Below are 19,852 nucleotides of genomic sequence, written 5' to 3' on the forward strand. Positions count from 1 at the left end.
CAACTTCCGCATCAACCCTTTTTTTTTTATTAACAACAAAAGAAAACTTTATTGAATATTGGAAACTTGTACCTTACCATACTCTGTTTTTCAAATCTAAAATTTATTTTCATTGAGGGTTCATATTTTGAATGGATACAAAAGGAATAGTGTAGTCCCAGAACAATGGGATGTTTCTCTCTATATTTGGCCCAGAAAAAAAAATGCCCTGCTTTCTTGCTTCAGAACTCTGCAGCGCGTGATCAGAAGGCGGGAGCACATGACACTGATCTTAAAATAACTGCATTGGCTTCTCGTTTGTGTGTTTCGGGGTCGATTTTAAGGTTATTTTACTGGGTATTAAACGTCTTCGTGGTTTTGGGCCGCTCCGCAAAAGAAAAAAAACGGTTTTGCGCCGCGTGGTAGCGTTACAAATTCAATTAGTTATCAAATCAGTACGACAGTTGTTGATCAGATATTAAAATAACTGCATTGGCTTCCCGTTTGTGTGTTTCGGGGTCGATTTGAAGGTTATTTTACTGGTTATTAAACGTCTTCATGGTTTTGGGCCGCTCCGCAAAAGAAAAAAAAACGGCTTTGCGCCGCGTGGTAGCGTTACAAATTCAATTACCGGTAGTTATCAAATCAGTACGACAGTTGTTGATCAGATGATGCTCAGTTACAATATTGATTTTTGCCGCTAGAGGGGGATAAAGCATCAGTCAGTAATTTACCTGTACTGTATACAAAAAGTTGAAGAAACCTAACAGTAAAAATCATGGATGTGTTTTTACAAAGCAAAAGAGAAAGTAAAGGTTATGACAAACCTCACCAAAAAGGAAAAACATGTTTCATGTGTTTTTGGTTGTACAAAAATACTACTATTATTACTACTATTATTACTATTATTTGGCTATAAGCTTGACTTCAGACTCTAAGCTTAATTTATTTCAGGAATTCTTTGCCTGTTTGTCATCTCGTGTCACATTTTACACAACATCACTAAATGTCTTTTTTGATGATCACATTCCATAAGGTTGTTTATTTCATATCGGTTTAGATTTTGAAACGATACGTGGATTTTAGTTGTTGATTACAGACATAGTAAATGGCACGACAAATCATAATAATGTGAATGCGCCCTGGGTCACTTTGGACAGAAAAATATTGGGCCACAACATAAAAAAATTTAAGAACCCCTGGAAATAAACCACAGCTCACTTGAGACCCAAATGCGTACAGGCGCAATAGAAAATCACTGGTTTGGTGGAAGTCAACCAATGTTCAACTTTGGCAGTTCCACTGCATCTGCAGTTTGGATGTGGATGTATTGTATTGGTTTATTTTCTGAAAATGAAACACATCCAGTGAACACATGTACAGTAATCTGCTTTTTATTGCAGTGAAATCACATTGTATGCATATCAGCAAAGAAAACAGGTTGATATTCCATCACCAAAAGAGGTAGAAGAAAGAATGCAACAGTGGATGCACGACACTACTCAAGTTTGGGTGATTAGACTTTTGGTTAAAATTTCAGGTTGAATCAACTTTGTAAATTGCACTATATTCTTGACCGATTAACTGAGTTGACCATTTCAAAATTTCTGAATGCACATGTCCATCTGTTCAATATTTCATCCCGTACACAACTTTTGCTGTCACACAAGGAGCTGAACACCAACATTCACAACAAATATACGATTCATGAATTGACAAGTATTGTACATTCCCAAGGACATCCACTCCTGTGCCTTTCTGTGGGCTCTTTCAGTCTAACGGTATTTGTCTATACTGCAACCTGATGTTGAAACACTGAGACAATCTGAACTCAGTGGCTTTTTGGAAGCTTTGCAATGGCAAGGTACTGCTGATCCATTGTTAGGTGTCGTCTAGGCCTCATCATGTCAAAATGTGAACAGTATAATGAAGACGACTGTTTAAATACTAATACTAATTGAACCACAAAACATATCGGTCAATTCGTGGATCAAACACTTCAAACATCGTTGAATCACTTGTTAGAAAACAGCAAGATGTGCAAAAACCACTGAATCATTGAACAGTTGGCCATGTGGATTCATATGTTTAGGGAAGGGAAGGTGTAAGAGTTACAGTGCATATTAGTTTCCTCCTGAATTTTTGCCCGCAAGCTAAATATCCCGAGACTTTTGTGAGCAGTGTATGATAGTGGTCTAATGTGTTGAGCTAATAAGCCTTCACTCGCATGGGTGACAGACAATAAATATAAGTGCAGTCTTCAGGCATGCCTCAGTGGGCAAATATAACATTCTTATGCTGTAGTTTGTTTCAGTGGACATCTGCCTGGTCATCTTCGGTTCGCAGGGATGAGGATGGTCGCGATGCTACTACCCCCTCCTCGCCCGTCTCCTCCTCCTCTTCCTCCTCCTCCCTCTGCTGCAAGGAGGTGGCGTACTGCTCTAGGAGGCTGCAGTCCGTGCTGTCCACGCCTCCTACGGGCGCTCGCACAGTCATCACAGATTCTGCAGTCCCGCTGCTCAGGAAGCTGTCCTCAGACGCGGCCCGCTCCTCGTTTGTTGTCATTTGGAAGCCCGAGTCAGGGAAGGAGACGTCCGTGGCCACTTGGTTTGCAGTGCAACTAGCGACGGGAAGAGCCGCCGCCGGAGACGGTCCGGGAGGAGGGGAGACATGAGTGAGACTGGCCAGCTGCTCCTCGACAGACTGCCTCCACTGCTGCATGGACTGGAGCTGGGCAGAGTCAAAAATAAAATACGCAATCATTAGTATCACCAGCACCAGCATCAGATATTGATTTATGTGTCTGTAAACATTTTCAACGCCAATTAAAAATAAATGTCTTTTCCTTTTTTTCCCCTGAGCACATCAAGTTTTTGAGACATTCTCAGTTTTTGTTTTTAAGAGTAGAACGACAAAAGCTTGCAAAATACAAAAAAGAGCGCCCACGCGGGCACGAGGAGAACACGCAAACTCTACACAGGAAAGCCGGGGCCAGATTTGAACTCTTGCCCTTTGCACTAGTCGTTCGTCGTGCCACAAACTCAAAGCCATGTTATACACAAGCCACCAACTCAAAGACGTACACAAAATTAAGTCAGCTCACCTGTTTCCATAGAAACCTGACCGCTTCCTCTTGGACCATCCTTTGTAACCTCTCCTCCTCACACTGCTTCTGCACCCTGCAGATAAAAATACAACATTTCAGTTCTCAGTTAATGGAATGTAATGCAAAAACTGTAGGAAAAATCCCTCCTTTATAATGGTCACTTTTGATTGACAGTCAAGTAGGCAACATTTATTATTGCGGTTGTACAGTAGTACATGTAAGTGTAAGGTGGATCTAATGTTTTGTCCAATGAAAAGCATGTACAGTATATGTCTATGAAGTGTACCTGTCAAATTTTAATGACAAGGAGACGATGTGATCTTGCATCCGGCGCAGGCGGATCTCACTGCGCACCTCTCTGGCCTTGGGGTGACAACACCGAGTGTACCGTCCCCGCCACCATGCCTGGATCTTCACGGCTGCTCTTGTGGCTTCCTCTGACTCATTGACCAAATGTGAGAACGTTTCTTCTTCTGGGGCTTCCAAATGTGGCGTGACAGAGTCTTCCTTATTGCGCTGATCCGATGGGGGAGAGCACTGGGGAGACGACGGATGCCTGGGGGCCAGTGAGTCGGCTTCAAACGTCTCCGTCTCGTCCTCGCTGTCCGAGTTTGGTGGCCCGGGCTCGAAGTGAGGTGTGAAGGGCAAGAAGGTGGACTCGGAAGATAGCATGCTGCTGTTTAGCTTGTCCTCGTCGGTCTGCACATCTTCCAAATGGAGGTTCTCCTCTCCCAGCTGTGGGCTGCTTATACATGGAAGTGAAGGGCTGGACGAGTCACAGCTCATCCATGTGTTAAACTGCACCGATCGTCCTGTGTGGAAAGACCCAAAGCACAAAAACAACATATTGTATTATAAAGGGAGTTGACATTTGATGACTAGTGGACACTGCGCATACTTATGGTTCGTCAATGGAAGATTAGTTGATTTGTTTTCAATATTTGCATAAAAAAGTAATAAATGAATACATTAAAATTGGGGAGCAATCTTGAAAATTCGATAGCGACCAAACCCAAATGTCTGATTCAGACCCAGAAGGGCGACTGCCGCCCATTTTAAAACTCTATGCAGTGATCGATGACAGAACAAGGTTAGCTGCTCATGCGCACGGGACCCACTTGCTATCACAACAGTTAGCAAGAAGCCATTAGCTTCTTCCAAGAGCACAAGCCCTTCAATTGCCGCAAGCCCAGCTCAGCGACATGGTGACAATGGACCCTTCAAAAGGCAATTTATGTACATTGAAAATAAGTCAAACTTACTCATTTCTCAAATTGTTTCGTGAAGTCTTTTTTTTTTTTTTTTGTCAGCGCCAAGGCTTGCACTATGAATACAGGTTTTCAGATTCTAACCGCTTTTTGTTACACCGCTGCTTGTTTTGTAGCTTGTCTATTCAGTACTCACAAACGGATAGCCATGAACCGACTATATTATTATGTTGCATGCCAAAATGCTAGCTGCTAAAGTGAAGTTGCAGAAAGGCCGTTAAGCAAGAAAAAAAAATGCATAGTTTAAATTGATATGTTTGAAATTGCCCCAATTGTTTGCCTTGCTTCAGTCCCTGGTATACACTGCAAAAAACGCTCCTCAAAATTGGTGAAAAGCCTCGTCTTGCCTCTTTCCAGATCGCATAGGACAGCAACTGGTGGTGGTGGTAGTGTTGTTGTTATGCTCTTGGCCTCTATAGTGTTCCCTTGTGGTGATGTTGGCAAAGTGTCTGCTCTTTCCACAGCTAGTTCAGTGGGCCGAGGAGGGCTTGGACAGTCCCCGCGGGTCTCCTCTAACAACTGCATTTGGTGAAGCCTTGGGAAAGGAAATCATGATGATTATCATTCATGATTTTTGTGGCTGAATACTCCATTTCCAACAAGGGGCAAAGCAACGTATGAGGCTTGGGTTTCTACCTCTGCTTATTCAGGATCTTCTCCAGTTTGGCATCTTCTGCCATCACCAAGGGCGACGAAGCGGTCCGGAGGCAAACGGTGGAAAGGTACTGAACCAGTTCAACATGCTGGCCTGGTCGATAGAAGCGACCTTTTCCCTGACTGTACAGCCACTCCGCTTTCAGTCTGGAATTGGTTAAAAAACATACAAATGAGGGTCTTAAGACATAAGAAGTTCCGGCCTGACACCAGCAATTCGAATAGCTGAAAGAAAAAAAATGCTGTGTATGTTCTCCATGCCTTTGATCATGAATAGCAACACAGCAAAAATGTACTTACCCTTCTTTTTGGGACACCACAAAACCATCCAAAACTTTGAGGCTCAGACACCAATTCATCACATACGGCCGGTAGTCGAAGCGAGGCAGTGACGGGGTTGGCATCACACAAGGGTTGTTCATAATGGACAACTGCTCCAGTTTGCAGAGGGGGGCCAGGTGTGCCACCTACGGCCAAAAGTGAGCATCTGTAAAAGTGCACATCAAATCTCTGTATGCGTCTGGGGCGATGAAAGAGGAATGCGTACTTCATTGAGATCTGTTATCTCATTGGATGCTAACGACAGGATGGACACATTGGCAGGGAGATTGGCAGGCACAGTTCGGAGGGTTGTCACGCTGTTTCCATGCAGGAGTAGTGTCTGCAAAATTGGAGGAAAAAAAAATATGCCAAGCCTTTGATCATTTAAACCGTATTTGTTAAGTTGCATTCAAGGATTAAAGATTAAATCGCAACCGTAATATTGAGAGAAAAATATTGCAATTAACTACTTTCCTTAATCGTTCCACCCTAATTGATGACAGATTCTCATTTGTAATTGACCTAGCAGCAGGAGCTTTCCGCCACACAATGAGGGCTCTACTCCCACAAGGAGAAGACACTTTAGTTGCAAGGTTCATGCTATCCCCCCACCGACCCCCAATTGTCATGAAAACAGATGCCAGGAAAACTGAAAGTCCAGCAGTATAAGAGGCAAGATATACAGTTGCTCACTTGGATGAGACAAGGCCAGCCGCTAAGCATGAACTAATTTTAGTGAGAAAAGAAAAAGGGAGCTATATTTCGTGATCTTGAGATGTTTTGACAATAACATGTTATAGCAATTATATGAAAAAAAAATCACAATGTTTGATTGAATAATTATATACTTACCTTTAGCGCCACAAGTTTACTCATATCCCCAATGTTAGATATGCTATTATCTGAAAGATCCAAGTGTTGAAGAGAAACACAGTTGTTCAGCTGCTCAATAACCTGTGCAAAAAAACAATCACACTTAAATATACATTTGAGAGACGAAGTAATGGTTTAATCGATTTATATTTTGTACCATAAAGTCAGAAAATCTTTACCTTAATTGCATTTCCGGACAGGTTGAGCCATTTGAGGCTGGCTAGGTCCCGTAGTCCCTCAATGTAGCCAATACTGTTATTGGGAAGATTGAGGACTTGCAACTCATTGAGCTGAGACACACCCATCATCCTGACAAGGCGATTGCTGGCTACAGAAAGCTAAACATAAAAACACCAAGGACACACATGCGGCATAAAGAATATTGTCCTACATTGACTTCAGGGGTGGGATGACTTACGCACCTGCTGAAGGCCTGGGTTCCTTTCCAGATAGTCCAGTTTCATGATTTGATTTTGGTCCAGGATGAGCGTGTGTGTGTCCTCAGAGCAAATGAAACTGGGGTCAATCTTCCGCATACCCCGAGCCGAAAGATCGACCACAGGCCCTTTTGGGGGAGGGAATAAAAACATGAACATTGGTTAAACGTTGTGAATGTCATGAAGCCATTGATCATACACATGGTGTGCTAATACTTGACTGAGGGTTTAGTAAACGACAGGACATGGTGGTTAACGATGTTTACTAGCGTTGGACTTAATAAAGTGGATTCGTTCTAAAGAATTGTTTAGTTTAAGTTAAAGTGGTCACAAGATGTGGCCATTCAGATTGAGACACGTATAAGCATGACAAAAATATTATTACAGCTCAATGTGCGATTACATACAATGTGCTTTGAAAAGAGGCTGAGGAAAAAAAATCAACGCTATTTGACAAGACGTACAACAGCAGATTGGTACTTCCAAGTGTCTCACTACTCCCAAAGAAAACAACGCACGTTAGCTGACGATGGCTGAAACTCAACAGTCACAGAAACTAACCATGCAACAAAAAAAGCTTGTATTAAAACACAAGTAGCATACTTACCATTTGTATCAAATTGTAAATCTGACACCCCCATTCCGTCGACCCACACTCACAAACAAATAGCCGGTTAATGTTAGCTTGGAATAATGGCTGCAATACTCGGGAAGAAACGCGTCCGTCGCTAGCAAAGAAGTTCAGTGTCGCTAAGGAGCATCCTGGGAAATGTAGTTCACAACCACTTCGCTTCTCTTTATGACAGTTAGTGTAATATGTCTTGAAAGACTACACATTATCACTTCCAGCTCCTTGTTTGTGGTCGGCGAAGGGGCACCAAACGTTGCAACGCCACGAAATGTTGCAAGAGCGCTAAACGTGTTATTTGAGTTAAGTTGTCAAAACGTTTAGTAATGATACGATTCGAAAGTTTTGTTCTGATACACCTACCTAAAGGTTCATGAAACTCGCGAGGATGTCAAACTGATGTTCCTTGCATAATGATTCGTATTTTTCAGAAAATACATTTATGTTAAATGTATTTTAGTTGACCATGTTCTTAATCGTCAAACGATTAGGGAAAAATATATATAATTTGGTTTAGAAACGAACGTATAGTCTCCTTATTCGGCTTCCGTTTCCGCCGTCTTTCTTTCCGGTTTTGAGCCCTCTCGTAGCCGTAATGAAGTGAGTTTACCGATTAGAATCATACACCATCTCGTCATTTAAAAGACGATGTCATATTATAATGTCATTTAATCGAATAAATAAACACATTTCTTTCAGTGACCCCGTACATTTTTCGTTTTCAGGGTCGAGTTGTGCAGTTTCAGCGGGTACAAAATATACCCCGGCCATGGCCGCCGATACGCCAGGATAGACGGGAAGGTAAACGTTAAGCAGTGTCCTCCTTGTAAGCGCGTCTTGTTTTGGCACTTCTGGTGTCCACGATGAGGCTTAAGTTTCACCAAAATAAACGGTATGCATGTTTGATGTGCTTTTAACGTTGAGATAGGTTAAAAAAGAGATGCCTAGCTGAAATAGGCCTTGCCGGTACACGCTAAATGCTATCCTTGTTTTCACGGTGTCCACGATGTGGCTTAAGTTTCACCATAAACGGTATGCATGTGTGATGTGCTTTTAACGTTGTGATAGGTTAAAAAAGAGACGCCTAACTGAAATAGGCCTTGCCGGTACACGCTAAATGCTATGTATGCTATCTCTCCTCCGTAGCCGTTTGTTGCAAGGCGAACACGCGTAACAAAAATGCGTCCAGTCCTCCAGCTTGATCTTCTAATGCATTTTTTGTAGGTGTTCCAGTTCTTGAACGCCAAATGTGAGTCTGCATTTTTGGCCAAGAGGAATCCCCGACAGATCAACTGGACAGTGCTGTACAGACGCAAGCACAAGAAGGGACAATCTGTAAGTAACAAGCCACTTAGAGTGAGCGTTTTGTCTTATGTCTCTTTAAAAGAGACAACAGAATAGTCAAACTTGACTTCATCTTGCCGAGCGGATTCTGCACGGACTCATGGTTGTTTCTGTTATGTGCTTCACAAATATGAAAAACACAACAGTGCCCGTGTTTTCGGAGTTAATATCTTTAAACAGTTGCCTACTTATTTCATCGATAAATAACACTTCTGACCTCTGATTTCAAATCAAATTTTAAAGAAAATGTACCGCATACAACAAATCGCTTTTGGGGAAGCTGTATGTCGAAATATGGTCAATTTCATATTTTTTGTCCACCACATTGGTTCATCGCTCATCATTTATTTTTGCACATTATTTAGAGTAGATGCATTTTCAGCAAATAGTTTTGGTTCTGCATAAAAATGTGCAAATCGGGGTTCACTGCATGACTTCTACAGTAGGCAATCGATAGTTTGGCTGTGGGGAGACGGTGTGCATGGTGTCCCTCCGTGTCATGTGCTGTTGCTGGGCTGTGTTTTGCAGGCTGTGCATCAGGACTCACTCCACACCCTGCAGCCATAGAACACACGGAGATCATAGTACTGGCCTTTGTTGTCGATAATGACACATTACCAATGGCCGGCCTCCAAACTCTCCGACATACCTAAATAGCTACACATTGTTTTAAAACTTGGTCGATTTTAAATTCTGATGATTGGTTAGTACAACGAAGCCCTGGATAGTTTTGCATTTGATAATTTGTGATTTTTTTCCCTCCCCCCATAGAATCCATCCTGCGCAATTCACTGAAAAACTTGCTTAGTCATTTTTGTGCTAGGGCCGAAGCAAGAACAATACTGCTCTGGTGGCATCTTGGTGCCAAGAAACTTTTGCTCTGACTTGAGCTGCATTGAGACAAAAGCTGTCTTTTGCTGCCATCGTGTGGTATCTCTGCATTTACTGTACAGCGTGAATCACTGTTCATGGGGGTTCACTGTACTAGCGACTATTTCATGTCCTAATAGGAAGAGGTGAGCAAGAAGCGTACCCGCCGTGCCGTCAAGTTCCAGAGGGCCATCACTGGTGCCTCCCTGGCTGAGATCATGGCCAAAAGGAACCAGAAGCCCGAGGTCCGTAAGGCCCAGAGAGAGCAGGCAATCAGGTAGGAACACTTGGAAGCATGAAGTAAGTTTAGAAGTATTTTTGTTTGTTTGTTTGTTTTTGGTGGTTGCATTGTATTACATACACGAAGTATGTTGCGATAACTCGACTTGAACTGTAGCAGATGGAAAAAGTGCTGGAAATAACCTCAAGAGTGGGAACCCTGGCAAACAGGCATTGTTCACTGTAATTCAGATGGGAGTAAAATATGCTTCATTTTCTTTCTAATTAATTAGGGCTGCCAAGGAGGCCAAGAAGGCGAAGCAGGCCGCCAAGAAGCCCGCTGCCCCCAGTACTAAGGTGAGAGCCGTGTTGACATTAAGGCGGCTGTGCAATGCACATAATGTTGAGTAATTCATTAGATGCATGTCAAGGTTGGTGTACTGTTGAGAAAGTCTCTTCGAGGCTAGCTTGTTTTATGTAAATGTAGTCTGGATGTGTGAAATGGTGGTGGTCATTGTAGTTCAGTTGCCTCTGCATGATTTATGTGTTCATTTTTTCTGTCACTAATGTCTCCATGAATTCTCAAGGTTAAAAAGTGTTTCCGTGCCCTTGTCTTCTAGGCTACCAGCAAGGCTGCACAGAAGCCTAAGATCGCCAAGCCCATGAAGGTGAACGCGCCCCGTGTTGGTGGGAAACGCTAAGCCCGGGTTCCTCATTTTTGGTTGTGAATAAAAATTTTGTGGGTAACCATCATCTGGGCATTTTCTTCTTATTTGAAACATGACCTGTAGGCCTGCCACTAGAATCACTACATTGGCTTAGCGTTCAATTTTGGACTCGATAAATGGTCATTTTCACGCATATTTGTTTACATGCATCATCAACATTCATTCACGCTGTTTCTTCCCTTTCCTGTTTATCGTGTTGCTTGGCACCATGGGAGTCGGGGGCATACAAACATACTAGGGGTGGAACGATCATAATTAAGTTGTAAAAACCTGACGTGCAAGAGAAAAAATTAGGCCAAATTCGAATCAATGTGGGAAAAAAAAGTATACTAGCTTCTCTATGAAATTTTGTACAAATTTGATTCGTGTTTTGAAAACTTTGTTGAGCCAAGGTTTTAGAAAAGTTACAAAAAAATCTCATGGATAACCGAACCACCAAACAAAAATATGTATGAATACTGAAATAATGACCTTGTCTCAATTTAGTCACAAATGTTTTTGCAGGGAGCCATGACTTACACTGTCGGATAAAGGACAGCAGTTGGTTACACAGGTTCATTTGACCTTTTGCCATCCAATGGAAGAACATTTGATTTTTCAGAATATAGACAGCTGTCAGAGATAGAAAAAGATGTATTTCCGATGAATAATTAACTCAAGTCCCAGCCAATTCTAGACCCCCCTTTTTTTATTTTTTTTAACCCTAAGTCTTGAATTTTTTTTTTTTTAAAAGTACCTGGGATTGAAAGTGTGGAGTCTGAAAACATAAAAATGTCTGGGAGTGAATGAGTTAAAATCACGATGCTGTGATCATTCTTTGACCTAATTACAGACTTTTTGATAGGCACTACAAATGGGGGTAGGTTTAGATATGACTCAACAAATCAGCTGTATTTGTTGAACAGCATTTATTAGCCACACCATACGTAACAGGCATTACATTTCCACTGTGCCTCAAAGTGCCATTTGCTCTCTCATTCAGCAGATAACATGACATAAAAGTCCGATCAATTATTGCCACTACAGTGAGGGGATTATAATTATGGTGGGGGAAAGGTATGATTTATAAGTTGATTTATACACAAATATATTAAAAAATGAATTTCCTAATAGCAAAGAGGTTTTAGATAAAAGCAGTTCAGTATCTGTTAGCTAGCAACCTTTGTGTAGCCGAACAAGCTGCACAGTTTTAATAGAAATGGTGTTATACAGTTAGCACTATGAGAAAGAAAAAATTAAAGCAATGACCTGATTATTTTCTCACAAATTTAAAGCTATTAAAATGAAGCAATTTAATCATAGTATGATAAATAAGCAATTAAAAGCAACATGATGATGCCCTTCAACGGCTTTGGACACATTCTTCAAAACCAAACATGTTTTGGGGAAATGATTGCATGAGGTAATGACTGCTACACATTAAAATGATATACAAACAAAATGTACAATCAATCAATTTGTTAAACAAGTAATGTGTGCGTTGGTGACCATGTGTTTTTTTTTTTTTAAATGGTAAATATACACACCCTGAAGAAACTTGGAACTTTTGGGGAAAGTGCACATTTCCAGCAGGGAGATAGCGGCTAAATATGGTCAAATCATGTTGCTGGCATGGATGTTAGGTGGAAATGGTGACGTGATGATGTACAAATAACGAGAGGGACATGTGACGCAGGTCAGTCGGTGGCCCGGCTTGAAGTTGCCCTATTACTTCACTGTTGACGGTCAGGACTCTGTTGCCCCCTTAGCCTTCTGATCCTGATTGTATCTGTTCAGGGACACAACAGCCGCACAATGAAGAATATACAGTACATGAATATAGTGCGGTTTAATGAGAAGTTTCTTTGAATAAGTTGCAATGTGTGTGGGAGTATTTAAAACAAATAAAAAAAACTGAATTTAGTTGTACTTAGAGAAATATCTTTATTTTTCATCCCATAATGATGGTGAATCTTCTATATATGTTACGCTTGAAAATTGTGGGGGTATTGAAACACATTTACGACATGATGAAAAAGTGAAATGTGATTAAAGCGTGTGTGTGTGTGTGTGTGGAGGGGGCGGGGTAATTTTGGACCAGGAATGGGCAATTAGCTGCTTAATTTTTTTTAATACATTTTTTAATGTGATAGCTGAGCAGCCGTTTGTTGTAATAACAATGTTCACCACTAGGCGGCAGCATCTCCAATACTGACTACGTGTGCATCAGAGAAGAGAAGGGCTTCCTACCTTGGTCAAGAAACAGGTGAAGTTTGAAGATTATATGTTCAGCGAATTCAAATGACTGCCTAGTTTGCTTCGCGACGCTATGAGCCAAGAAAGATTTAAACGCAAGTCGCCACTACAGCACTGATCTCAAAATGACAACAGCAATTTTTTCTCTGCCGCAAGAAACATTGGCTGTTCATTTTAAGTGCACGAGGAGTTCATACATGGCAATTTTCCGCGGATCCGCGGAAATCCGCCGTTTTATTTCTTAAATTGATCATTTTTGTGAATCGTCTAAATCCGTTGAGAAAATTTTAGGGGCGGTCAGGTACCTTATCGTCGAGTTTGGCTTCCTACCTTGGTCAAGAAACAGGTGAAGTTTGAAGATTATATGTTCAGCGAATTCAAATGACTGCCTAGTTTGCTTCGCGACGCTATGAGCCAAGAAAGATTTAAACGCAAGTCGCCACTACAGCACTGATCTCAAAATGACAACAGCAATTTTTTCTCTGCCGCAAGAAACATTGGCTGTTCATTTTAAGTGCACGAGGAGTTAAATTTGCGTCCTGCAAAAACATGGACGTATTAAACGCTTCCTAGTGTTACAAACACTTATGATTGCTTGGAGAAGCAGTTTGCTTACAGACGCATGTCTTGACTTCTTCATTCTTTTGCAACTGTTTCAACTTGAAGGTGTTTCCAAACTTTTGACTGGAACTGTATCTACTCCAGACAAAGGTAAAAGGTATAGTCAGTGGTCACCTCCAAATCCTGTAGAGCTGGGAGCCTCCGGCGCAGCCCAAGAAGAAGTTGACAGCAAACAGGTTCCAGTTCTTTGGGATGATGACCAGCGAATATCTGGACCAGATCAGGCCTGGTCGACGAGGGCCAAGGTTATGTACACATGAGTTAGACAGTCTGTTTTGTCCATAACATTATCAGATAACGTTTGTTTGACGAAAAATACAGAACAAAAAAATGGTAGAATCACAATGTACTTTTGAGTCGATCCATTAAAACAGGAAAAAAAAGTCACAAAAATGCATACCTACACGTGATCCGTTACTATTTGAAGCTGAAGTTTCATCTTACCTGTTGCTGTTAGTACGAGAGACTGGGAGGTACTCAATTTTTCTGCTGGCCGTGTCATGTCAGCTAAACCAGCTGCAACCAGGCCCTGAAAAGGTTAAGCCACCACATTTATATTAAATGTATTATTTTATCTCATTCAAAAAGTTGCAAAGTTAACCTCAAAGCATTTAGTCTTGATTTGGTTCAGTATGTCTCTTGTTGCCAAAATGACAAGCGGAGTCCCACAAGGGTCAAGTCTCAAACCTGTTATTTCATCATTCCTGATGCGATCTAACGGTCCCCTATCCTTTTATCCTTTAATCTATTCCATTTTATATACATTGAAACTCAGATTGGGCGATATGGAGGGGAAAAAAAATATCAAAATACAATATTGTTTGTCACAGTTTTTTCCCACATTGTTTTTAAATTGTATGTTTTAAAGCATATGACATTGGTGAGTCTGTCCGTGAGAGTCGGCGCGTGAGCTGTGGCAGAAAGAAGCTCCTCTGCGAGTGTGCTTTTGTGTTTAACTGTTCTCCCACCATTCAATAAAAGTTAAAAACTGCAGAGGCGACTGTGGCACTCCTTTCCAACATGGGAGGGGTTATAGTAAGTACACTGTAAAAAGGTAAAGATCGACTGCAATGTAGCGAGGGAACAATGTACTGCTGATCTTAGCACTGACTGGAATGCGAAACATGCCACGCCACGCAATTGATGAGGGGAGGGGGGGACAAACCACTTACCCATTTGAACATCGGAGCCCAGAAGAACACAGTTTTTGGACCTTGAAACAGAAGAAGGGAAAAAAAACACGTTAGCCTGCTCTGGACATTATTTTGTGCGGCAATAGTATTTGAAGGATTTCTCTTGAGACGAAAGAAACTTAATATCTACAGTCAGGTGAAACCTAAATCCAGTTGGCCAGAACACAAACATTGCAGTCGATGCAAAAGTTAACAGCAAAGCCATTGCCCTGCAGCACAGAGGAGAAGACAACTATAAGTAAAGGATCCCAAAAACCTGCTGGTTTGGTTGTTGGGAACGTAATACAGTCAAAAGACTCCATGGTTTAAATTATGCCTCCACTTTAGAAACATAAGTCTCATAAGAAACATAAGTGCTACTGAGACTAACAAAGGTGAGGAGGCCCATAAAAGGCTGGAAGCCCTGCCTTTTCTATCATATCAACCACCAGTGGTGAAGCCTTAACACAAAAAGAGGACTCTGTTTCTGCAAATCATTTGGGAGGGAGGTGTTTCTTTGCGGCCGCCCCTTCATACCTTGTCACAAAGTTGTCCTTGCACAATTCCAATACCCTTGAACCGGGAAAAAACAACAAAGACTAGACTATTAACCCCCCCCCCCCCCACCGCACCCTCCCAAGTATGAATGTGAGTTAAAGTTTTTGGACTCTCCCCCTTATGTTGCTTATGCTGATGTATGAGTAATGTGCTGCTGAAAGTGAACACAATAGCTCCTCTCATATTCCTAAATGAGTATCACCCCAAAATAAACAATGGAATGGAAACAGCACACTTCAAACTTGGCATCTTACCACACCACTCGTATCTCATTCGTATCCAGGGAGAATGTACAGTTTTCTGCATTGAATGCTCACTTCTGTGGATATAAAAAAGCCTCACTGCTTAAAGTTTAACTCATCTTTCCATCTACTTGCTGCTTTTACATGCAGATTATCAACATCAAAGACACAGACAAGTTATCTCAAATCTCGGTGCTAGTTTAATTAATTACGGATTTTAAATGATCACGACTTTTAAGAGTTGTTGTTATTGTTTTTTTTTATCGGAACGGCGGCAAATAAACTTCCCTTTACCTGCCGGGTGGTTGTACAAGGGTCTCAGTTTGGCAGGCAGCATATGCTCAATCCGGTCCAGAATCCTGTGATAGGACACTCTCAACGCAGCCATGATGAATAATAGCGGCTTGCTATCTGGAGAGAAGGGGGCAGATGACAACCACTCAGAGCTAGAAGCTAGGCTAAACTAGGCGCTAGCTACAATGAAACAGCTCGCACTAACACTATTGTAAATTTTTTTGCGACGTTACAAATACTGAAAGATGTGATCGCTTTCAAGATCAAGAAGGGAAGGGATGCTATGAGGCTTGTCCGCTAATGTGTACGAGCAAGCGATGGTAGGCTAGCTGTCATTAGCTTCTCCCTGACCCACACGAAGAGGTGACTTTAGGCTTGTACTGCAACCTTGGCAGAGAGGGCGGGGCTAGGGAGTGACACTGTCCTGATTGGTCTGTCTATTCAGCGCCCCCATGTGACTGGTTTTGAGAGTGCAACGTATCGGTTTTACATCACGACAGATCATGACGGGGTGGCGGCATACAATACAATACAATACAATACAATACAATACATCGTGATTTATATAGCGCTTTCACAACAGCTGCAGCTGGAACAAAGCGCTGAACAAAACAGTTACCATAAAGTAAAATAATAAACACTGCAAATAACATAGATCGCCTCAATTTCTGTCCCTTGATGATCAGCGAATGCGCTACATCGCCAACGAGCTGTCCGGCGGCCCCAACAGGGTAGTGGCGCTCAGCGTCTGTGTCCACTTCAGCCCCTTCCCCATGGAGGTGTACATACGTCGCCTTCGGCATATCCGCAAGGCGGTGGTGCGACTCCTGGACCGGGCGCTGGGGACGGTGGTGGTCGTCCGGACGACCAACCCCAGGGCTCTGGATCGGGACCTCAGTCTGACCTTCAGTGAGTGGGTTTCTTTGCAACTGAATGTCGTACTGCGTGCCATGTTCAAGAATCTCGACGCTTTGCTGGTGGACGCCTGGCAGATGTGCGTGGCGCACCATGAACCTCACAACCTTCACCCTCCGAGGGCTATTGTCAAAAACATGGTAGACATGATGTTGTCCGAAGTTTGCCTCAACGGGACCAGGAAGACCGTCTGATTTTTGTCAATCAAAACGAGGTTGGGAATGCGAACGAGTAGAGGGCCTTACTTAGAATGTTCGAATTGAAGAAGTCCATCCATTCATCCCATTATTCATACCGTTTTATTTTTAATGAGGAGAATGCATTGTGAAAACAATTCAAGAGAAGCCTGTTACTACGTGACCTTGAATTAAACATTTACAGACAGATGATTTTACCTTCTAAAAGTTCTGAGAGTATTCTAAAATTCATGTTTAAAATTTTACCCTAACATAAACTTTTTCCATCCACTTTCTGATCATTGAACACATCGAAATTCATAAAAAGTTAGAATTAATAAATGTATGTTGTGAATAATCTACAAGATAGTTGTAAAAAAACATGCCAGGTATAACGTGAATGATGTCCATTTCCAACCCAAATTAGCTCACAAATCTGATTAATGGATTGAATGGGTTGTATGCACATGTGACTCATGAACCAAATATTTTTGTGAACCAAGTGGATGAAAAGATTCAGTGGTTCTCAAGGCTTAATGTGATACCAGCACGACAAGCTCCTACATTTTTGCACGTAATTCTTCATTTTATTTATTATTATTATTGTTGTTGTAATATACAGGTATTTTCAAAATGAACCCCCTCCCCTCTCTACCTCCGTTATTTGTGATACTTCAAGTAAGTATGGGCGAGGTTACTTCCTGGTTGTAGCCAGTGTGATACTGGAATTGAGGGGCCAGGTAAGGGCGGTGGGCTGACGTCATCATTGCTGCGGCAACGGCCGGTAATCAGCACGACCGAACTTCAACATGTCCCTCAATGTTTGGAAATATATCCTCATCATTCTTACCCTTTTCGGTCTCATCTTCCTCCTGCTCAACATCACCACTGAGGAGGTGAGAGAAGTTTGTTTCAATCTATTTTCTTTTTTTTTTTTCCATGCTGAAGTTGTACACATAAATGTACACACCTTGGCATAATTCGCAAGATATGCACTTTTATTGAAAGAAACCATGGAGTGAACAGAAAAAAAATGCATTCTATTTTAATGGCATTAGACTAAAAGACATTTCCGTAGAGCACAATTAGTGGCGTTCCGATCGACTCTGGCTGGACGCAAAACAAAATCTTCAATACGCAACACGACCCTTCCCAACGGAACCGAGCAGAACGGGAAACAGCGGTCGACCAAACTTGTCAAACGGGATTAGTGCGGAATTGTTGAGGAATGCCATCCTCAAGTGCATGCATTTCAGTAAAGATTTGCCGTTAGATTGTCCAATGTGGCGAAAGCAGCTATTCCACAGTTTGAGGACACCTTTGACAACTGTATTTTGCGAGGCGTTAGTTTTTGGCAATGGTTATTTAATTTGATCATCATTTTCTAATTTAGTGCAATGGCAATGGATTAACTGTATCTTGATTGCTTGTGCAATATTTCAGGTTCGATGGCGTCTACACTATTGCTAAAGAATGGGATTGTGCTAAGGGAAGCCTTTTTTTTTCTACTTTTAACCAGGAAAAAATTACAATGCATCAGTTTTTGGATTGATTTTCTTGTGGATTTGCAACTGTGAACTGGATTTGCAACTCTGTTCGGGGGAATTTGCAGAGGTGGGAGGGAGTAAGTCGCATGTTTCAAGCAAATACCATTGTGGTCAAGCAAGGCAAGATGTGTCAACAGCAAATTTCAAGCAAGTCAAGTCAAAACTTGGTTTAAGATTGTCATAAATAATGCAATCTTTCTTAGTCACAATGTGACAATAAAATGTTTTTTTCACTGCTCATACCTTGACAAGCACATTTATAATTTAATAAACACCAATTTCAGAATGTGAAATGAATATTTATTGTTTGGAAGAATGCATGTTTGTTTTTATCTATGCATGACATGCAATCTTTCTTAGTCACAATGTGACAATAAAGTGTTTTTTTCACTGCTCATACCTTGACAAGTACATTTATCCCTCTAAAAAATTAAACAAACACCAACTTTAGAATGTGAAATGAATATTTATTGTTTGGAAGAATGCATGTTTGTTTTTATCTATGCATGAATGTTTCTAGCTTTAATGTAGCTGTTTAATGCTGTCAATGCGATGGTAAATATTGAAATATGCTTAATGTGGGCGCAATTAAGTAATCACCATATTTAAAAACTACATCTAGTCAAGACAAGTTCAGCTTTATTATAGGTAGAGATTTTTGTGACTTGAGACTCTCCGAATAATATATTTGGCTTTTGACATGTTCACTGCAAGCTTATTTTGTTGGATCCAATCAAAGACCAAATCAAATGCCGAAGTCACAACATTGTCTTGCTCCATGATCGTATTTGCAGTGTAATACAGCCTAGAACCATCATCATCATACCTGGACCACTTTTATGCAAATCAGATGGCAAGTTATTTGTGAAAATGGAATACAGGAGTGGTCCATGGCAGCGCCCCTGTGGGACATCTCAATCTAGGTCTACAGAGTTGCACTAGCTCCAACTGGTTCAAATTCATGGTATTTTAGTGATCAATTTACAACTTGTGATCAATGACTTTGAATACTGTACTGTGATTGCGCAAAAGAATCTCCACCCGCTCCATTTCTCACATTGATTTACACATGCAAATCATGTCATCTCCTCAGAACTGGAAGTACCACATCGTGTCAGCACTTTACAAGGTCCAAAACCGGCTCCAGTCAACAAACCTCTCTGGAACCCTCCGAACCTTTCACAACAATCACACCTTCTGTTCACATCTGAGCAAGCCACTGTCACATGAAGAAGAGCTGGAGGAGCGCAAGCTGTTAAACTCCATCACCTGGCCCCAACTCCCTTCTGGTTCAGAACCACTCAACCTGTCCCAGACGAGTGACCCGGCACACAGCCTGTTTACAATCGTCCTCTCCGAAAAAGACCAACGTCGGTACGTGGGCGACCAGCTGGAAGTGCTTGTTCACCTGCGCGACTTCCAGGGCCGACCCAAGCGCTATGGCGGCGATTTTCTGCTGGCTCGGTTACATTCCCCAAAATACAAGGCAGGTGTGGCTGGGCAGGTGCTGGACCACAAGAATGGACTTTATTCGGCTCGATTTCCGCTGCTGTGGGAGGGATCGGCTCAAGTTGAGGTCATGATGGTGCACTCGAGCGAGGCCGTCGCCGTGCTGCAGCGGCTGAGGGAGAAACTGCCCCCTCCGGTGGTCTTCGTCCGCCTCTT

At 41.9% G+C, this 19,852-nt stretch overlaps 4 protein-coding genes across 4 annotated transcripts in view; 2 read left to right on the forward strand and 2 right to left on the reverse strand.

Annotated features, from left to right (window-relative positions):
- Window positions 1–1,554: 1,554 nt before the first annotated feature.
- cep97 (centrosomal protein 97) lies at window positions 1,555–7,373 on the reverse strand. The gene is made up of 11 exons (XM_019894447.1): window positions 7,246–7,373; window positions 6,624–6,766; window positions 6,381–6,539; window positions 6,181–6,282; window positions 5,555–5,668; window positions 5,308–5,474; window positions 4,990–5,154; window positions 4,701–4,888; window positions 3,372–3,897; window positions 3,083–3,158; window positions 1,555–2,709 (listed from the first exon to the last, which is right to left on the reverse strand). Exons 1-11 carry the CDS (start codon window positions 7,277–7,279, stop codon window positions 2,290–2,292), a joined length of 2,094 nt encoding a protein of 697 aa, XP_019750006.1. The 5' UTR covers window positions 7,280–7,373; the 3' UTR covers window positions 1,555–2,289.
- A 410-nt stretch (window positions 7,374–7,783) lies between these two features.
- rpl24 (ribosomal protein L24) lies at window positions 7,784–10,446 on the forward strand. The gene is made up of 6 exons (XM_019894448.1): window positions 7,784–7,866; window positions 7,992–8,067; window positions 8,491–8,601; window positions 9,621–9,757; window positions 9,993–10,056; window positions 10,320–10,446. Exons 1-6 carry the CDS (start codon window positions 7,862–7,864, stop codon window positions 10,398–10,400), a joined length of 474 nt encoding a protein of 157 aa, XP_019750007.1. The 5' UTR covers window positions 7,784–7,861; the 3' UTR covers window positions 10,401–10,446.
- A 1,081-nt stretch (window positions 10,447–11,527) lies between these two features.
- mpc2b (mitochondrial pyruvate carrier 2b) lies at window positions 11,528–15,751 on the reverse strand. The gene is made up of 5 exons (XM_019894450.1): window positions 15,550–15,751; window positions 14,456–14,496; window positions 13,728–13,812; window positions 13,398–13,509; window positions 11,528–12,195 (listed from the first exon to the last, which is right to left on the reverse strand). Exons 1-5 carry the CDS (start codon window positions 15,641–15,643, stop codon window positions 12,153–12,155), a joined length of 375 nt encoding a protein of 124 aa, XP_019750009.1. The 5' UTR covers window positions 15,644–15,751; the 3' UTR covers window positions 11,528–12,152.
- Window positions 15,752–17,317: 1,566 nt separating this feature from the next.
- The window catches only part of LOC109530581 (NXPE family member 3-like), a 5,265-nt gene continuing 2,730 nt past the window's right edge, over window positions 17,318–19,852 (forward strand). Inside the window, exons 1-2 of the mRNA XM_019894420.1 lie at window positions 17,318–17,536; window positions 19,281–19,841. Of these exons, the coding sequence (XP_019749979.1) occupies window positions 17,450–17,536; window positions 19,281–19,841 (648 nt within the window). The 5' untranslated portion in view covers window positions 17,318–17,449. The remainder of the gene's footprint in view (window positions 17,537–19,280; window positions 19,842–19,852) is intronic.

This window comes from Hippocampus comes, unplaced genomic scaffold, assembly GCF_001891065.2.
Source record: "Hippocampus comes isolate QL1 unplaced genomic scaffold, H_comes_QL1_v1.1 scaffold96, whole genome shotgun sequence".
Classification (NCBI taxonomy): Eukaryota; Metazoa; Chordata; class Actinopteri; order Syngnathiformes; family Syngnathidae; genus Hippocampus; species Hippocampus comes.

What these genes read in the sequence shown, in the direction of transcription:
- cep97 (XM_019894447.1), bottom strand. Translation starts at nt 7,279, where the DNA reads ATGGGGGTGTCAGATTTACAATTTGATACAAATG. An exon ending in AAGATCCTGAATAAGCAGAG is followed by an intron (nt 4,889 to 4,989) that starts GTAGAAACCCAA and finishes TCCTTTCCCAAG; the next exon opens with GCTTCACCAAATGCAGTTGT. An exon ending in TTGTCATTAAAATTTGACAG is followed by an intron (nt 3,159 to 3,371) that starts GTACACTTCATA and finishes TTTTATCTGCAG; the next exon opens with GGTGCAGAAGCAGTGTGAGG.
- rpl24 (XM_019894448.1), top strand. An exon ending in ACGCCAGGATAGACGGGAAG is followed by an intron (nt 8,068 to 8,490) that starts GTAAACGTTAAG and finishes CATTTTTTGTAG; the next exon opens with GTGTTCCAGTTCTTGAACGC. An exon ending in CCGCTGCCCCCAGTACTAAG is followed by an intron (nt 10,057 to 10,319) that starts GTGAGAGCCGTG and finishes CTTGTCTTCTAG; the next exon opens with GCTACCAGCAAGGCTGCACA.
- mpc2b (XM_019894450.1), bottom strand. Translation starts at nt 15,643, where the DNA reads ATGGCTGCGTTGAGAGTGTCCTATCACAGGATTCTGGACCGGATTGAG. An exon ending in GGGCTCCGATGTTCAAATGG is followed by an intron (nt 13,813 to 14,455) that starts GTAAGTGGTTTG and finishes TAACCTTTTCAG; the next exon opens with GGCCTGGTTGCAGCTGGTTT. An exon ending in CAGCTCTACAGGATTTGGAG is followed by an intron (nt 12,196 to 13,397) that starts GTGACCACTGAC and finishes GTCCCTGAACAG; the next exon opens with ATACAATCAGGATCAGAAGG.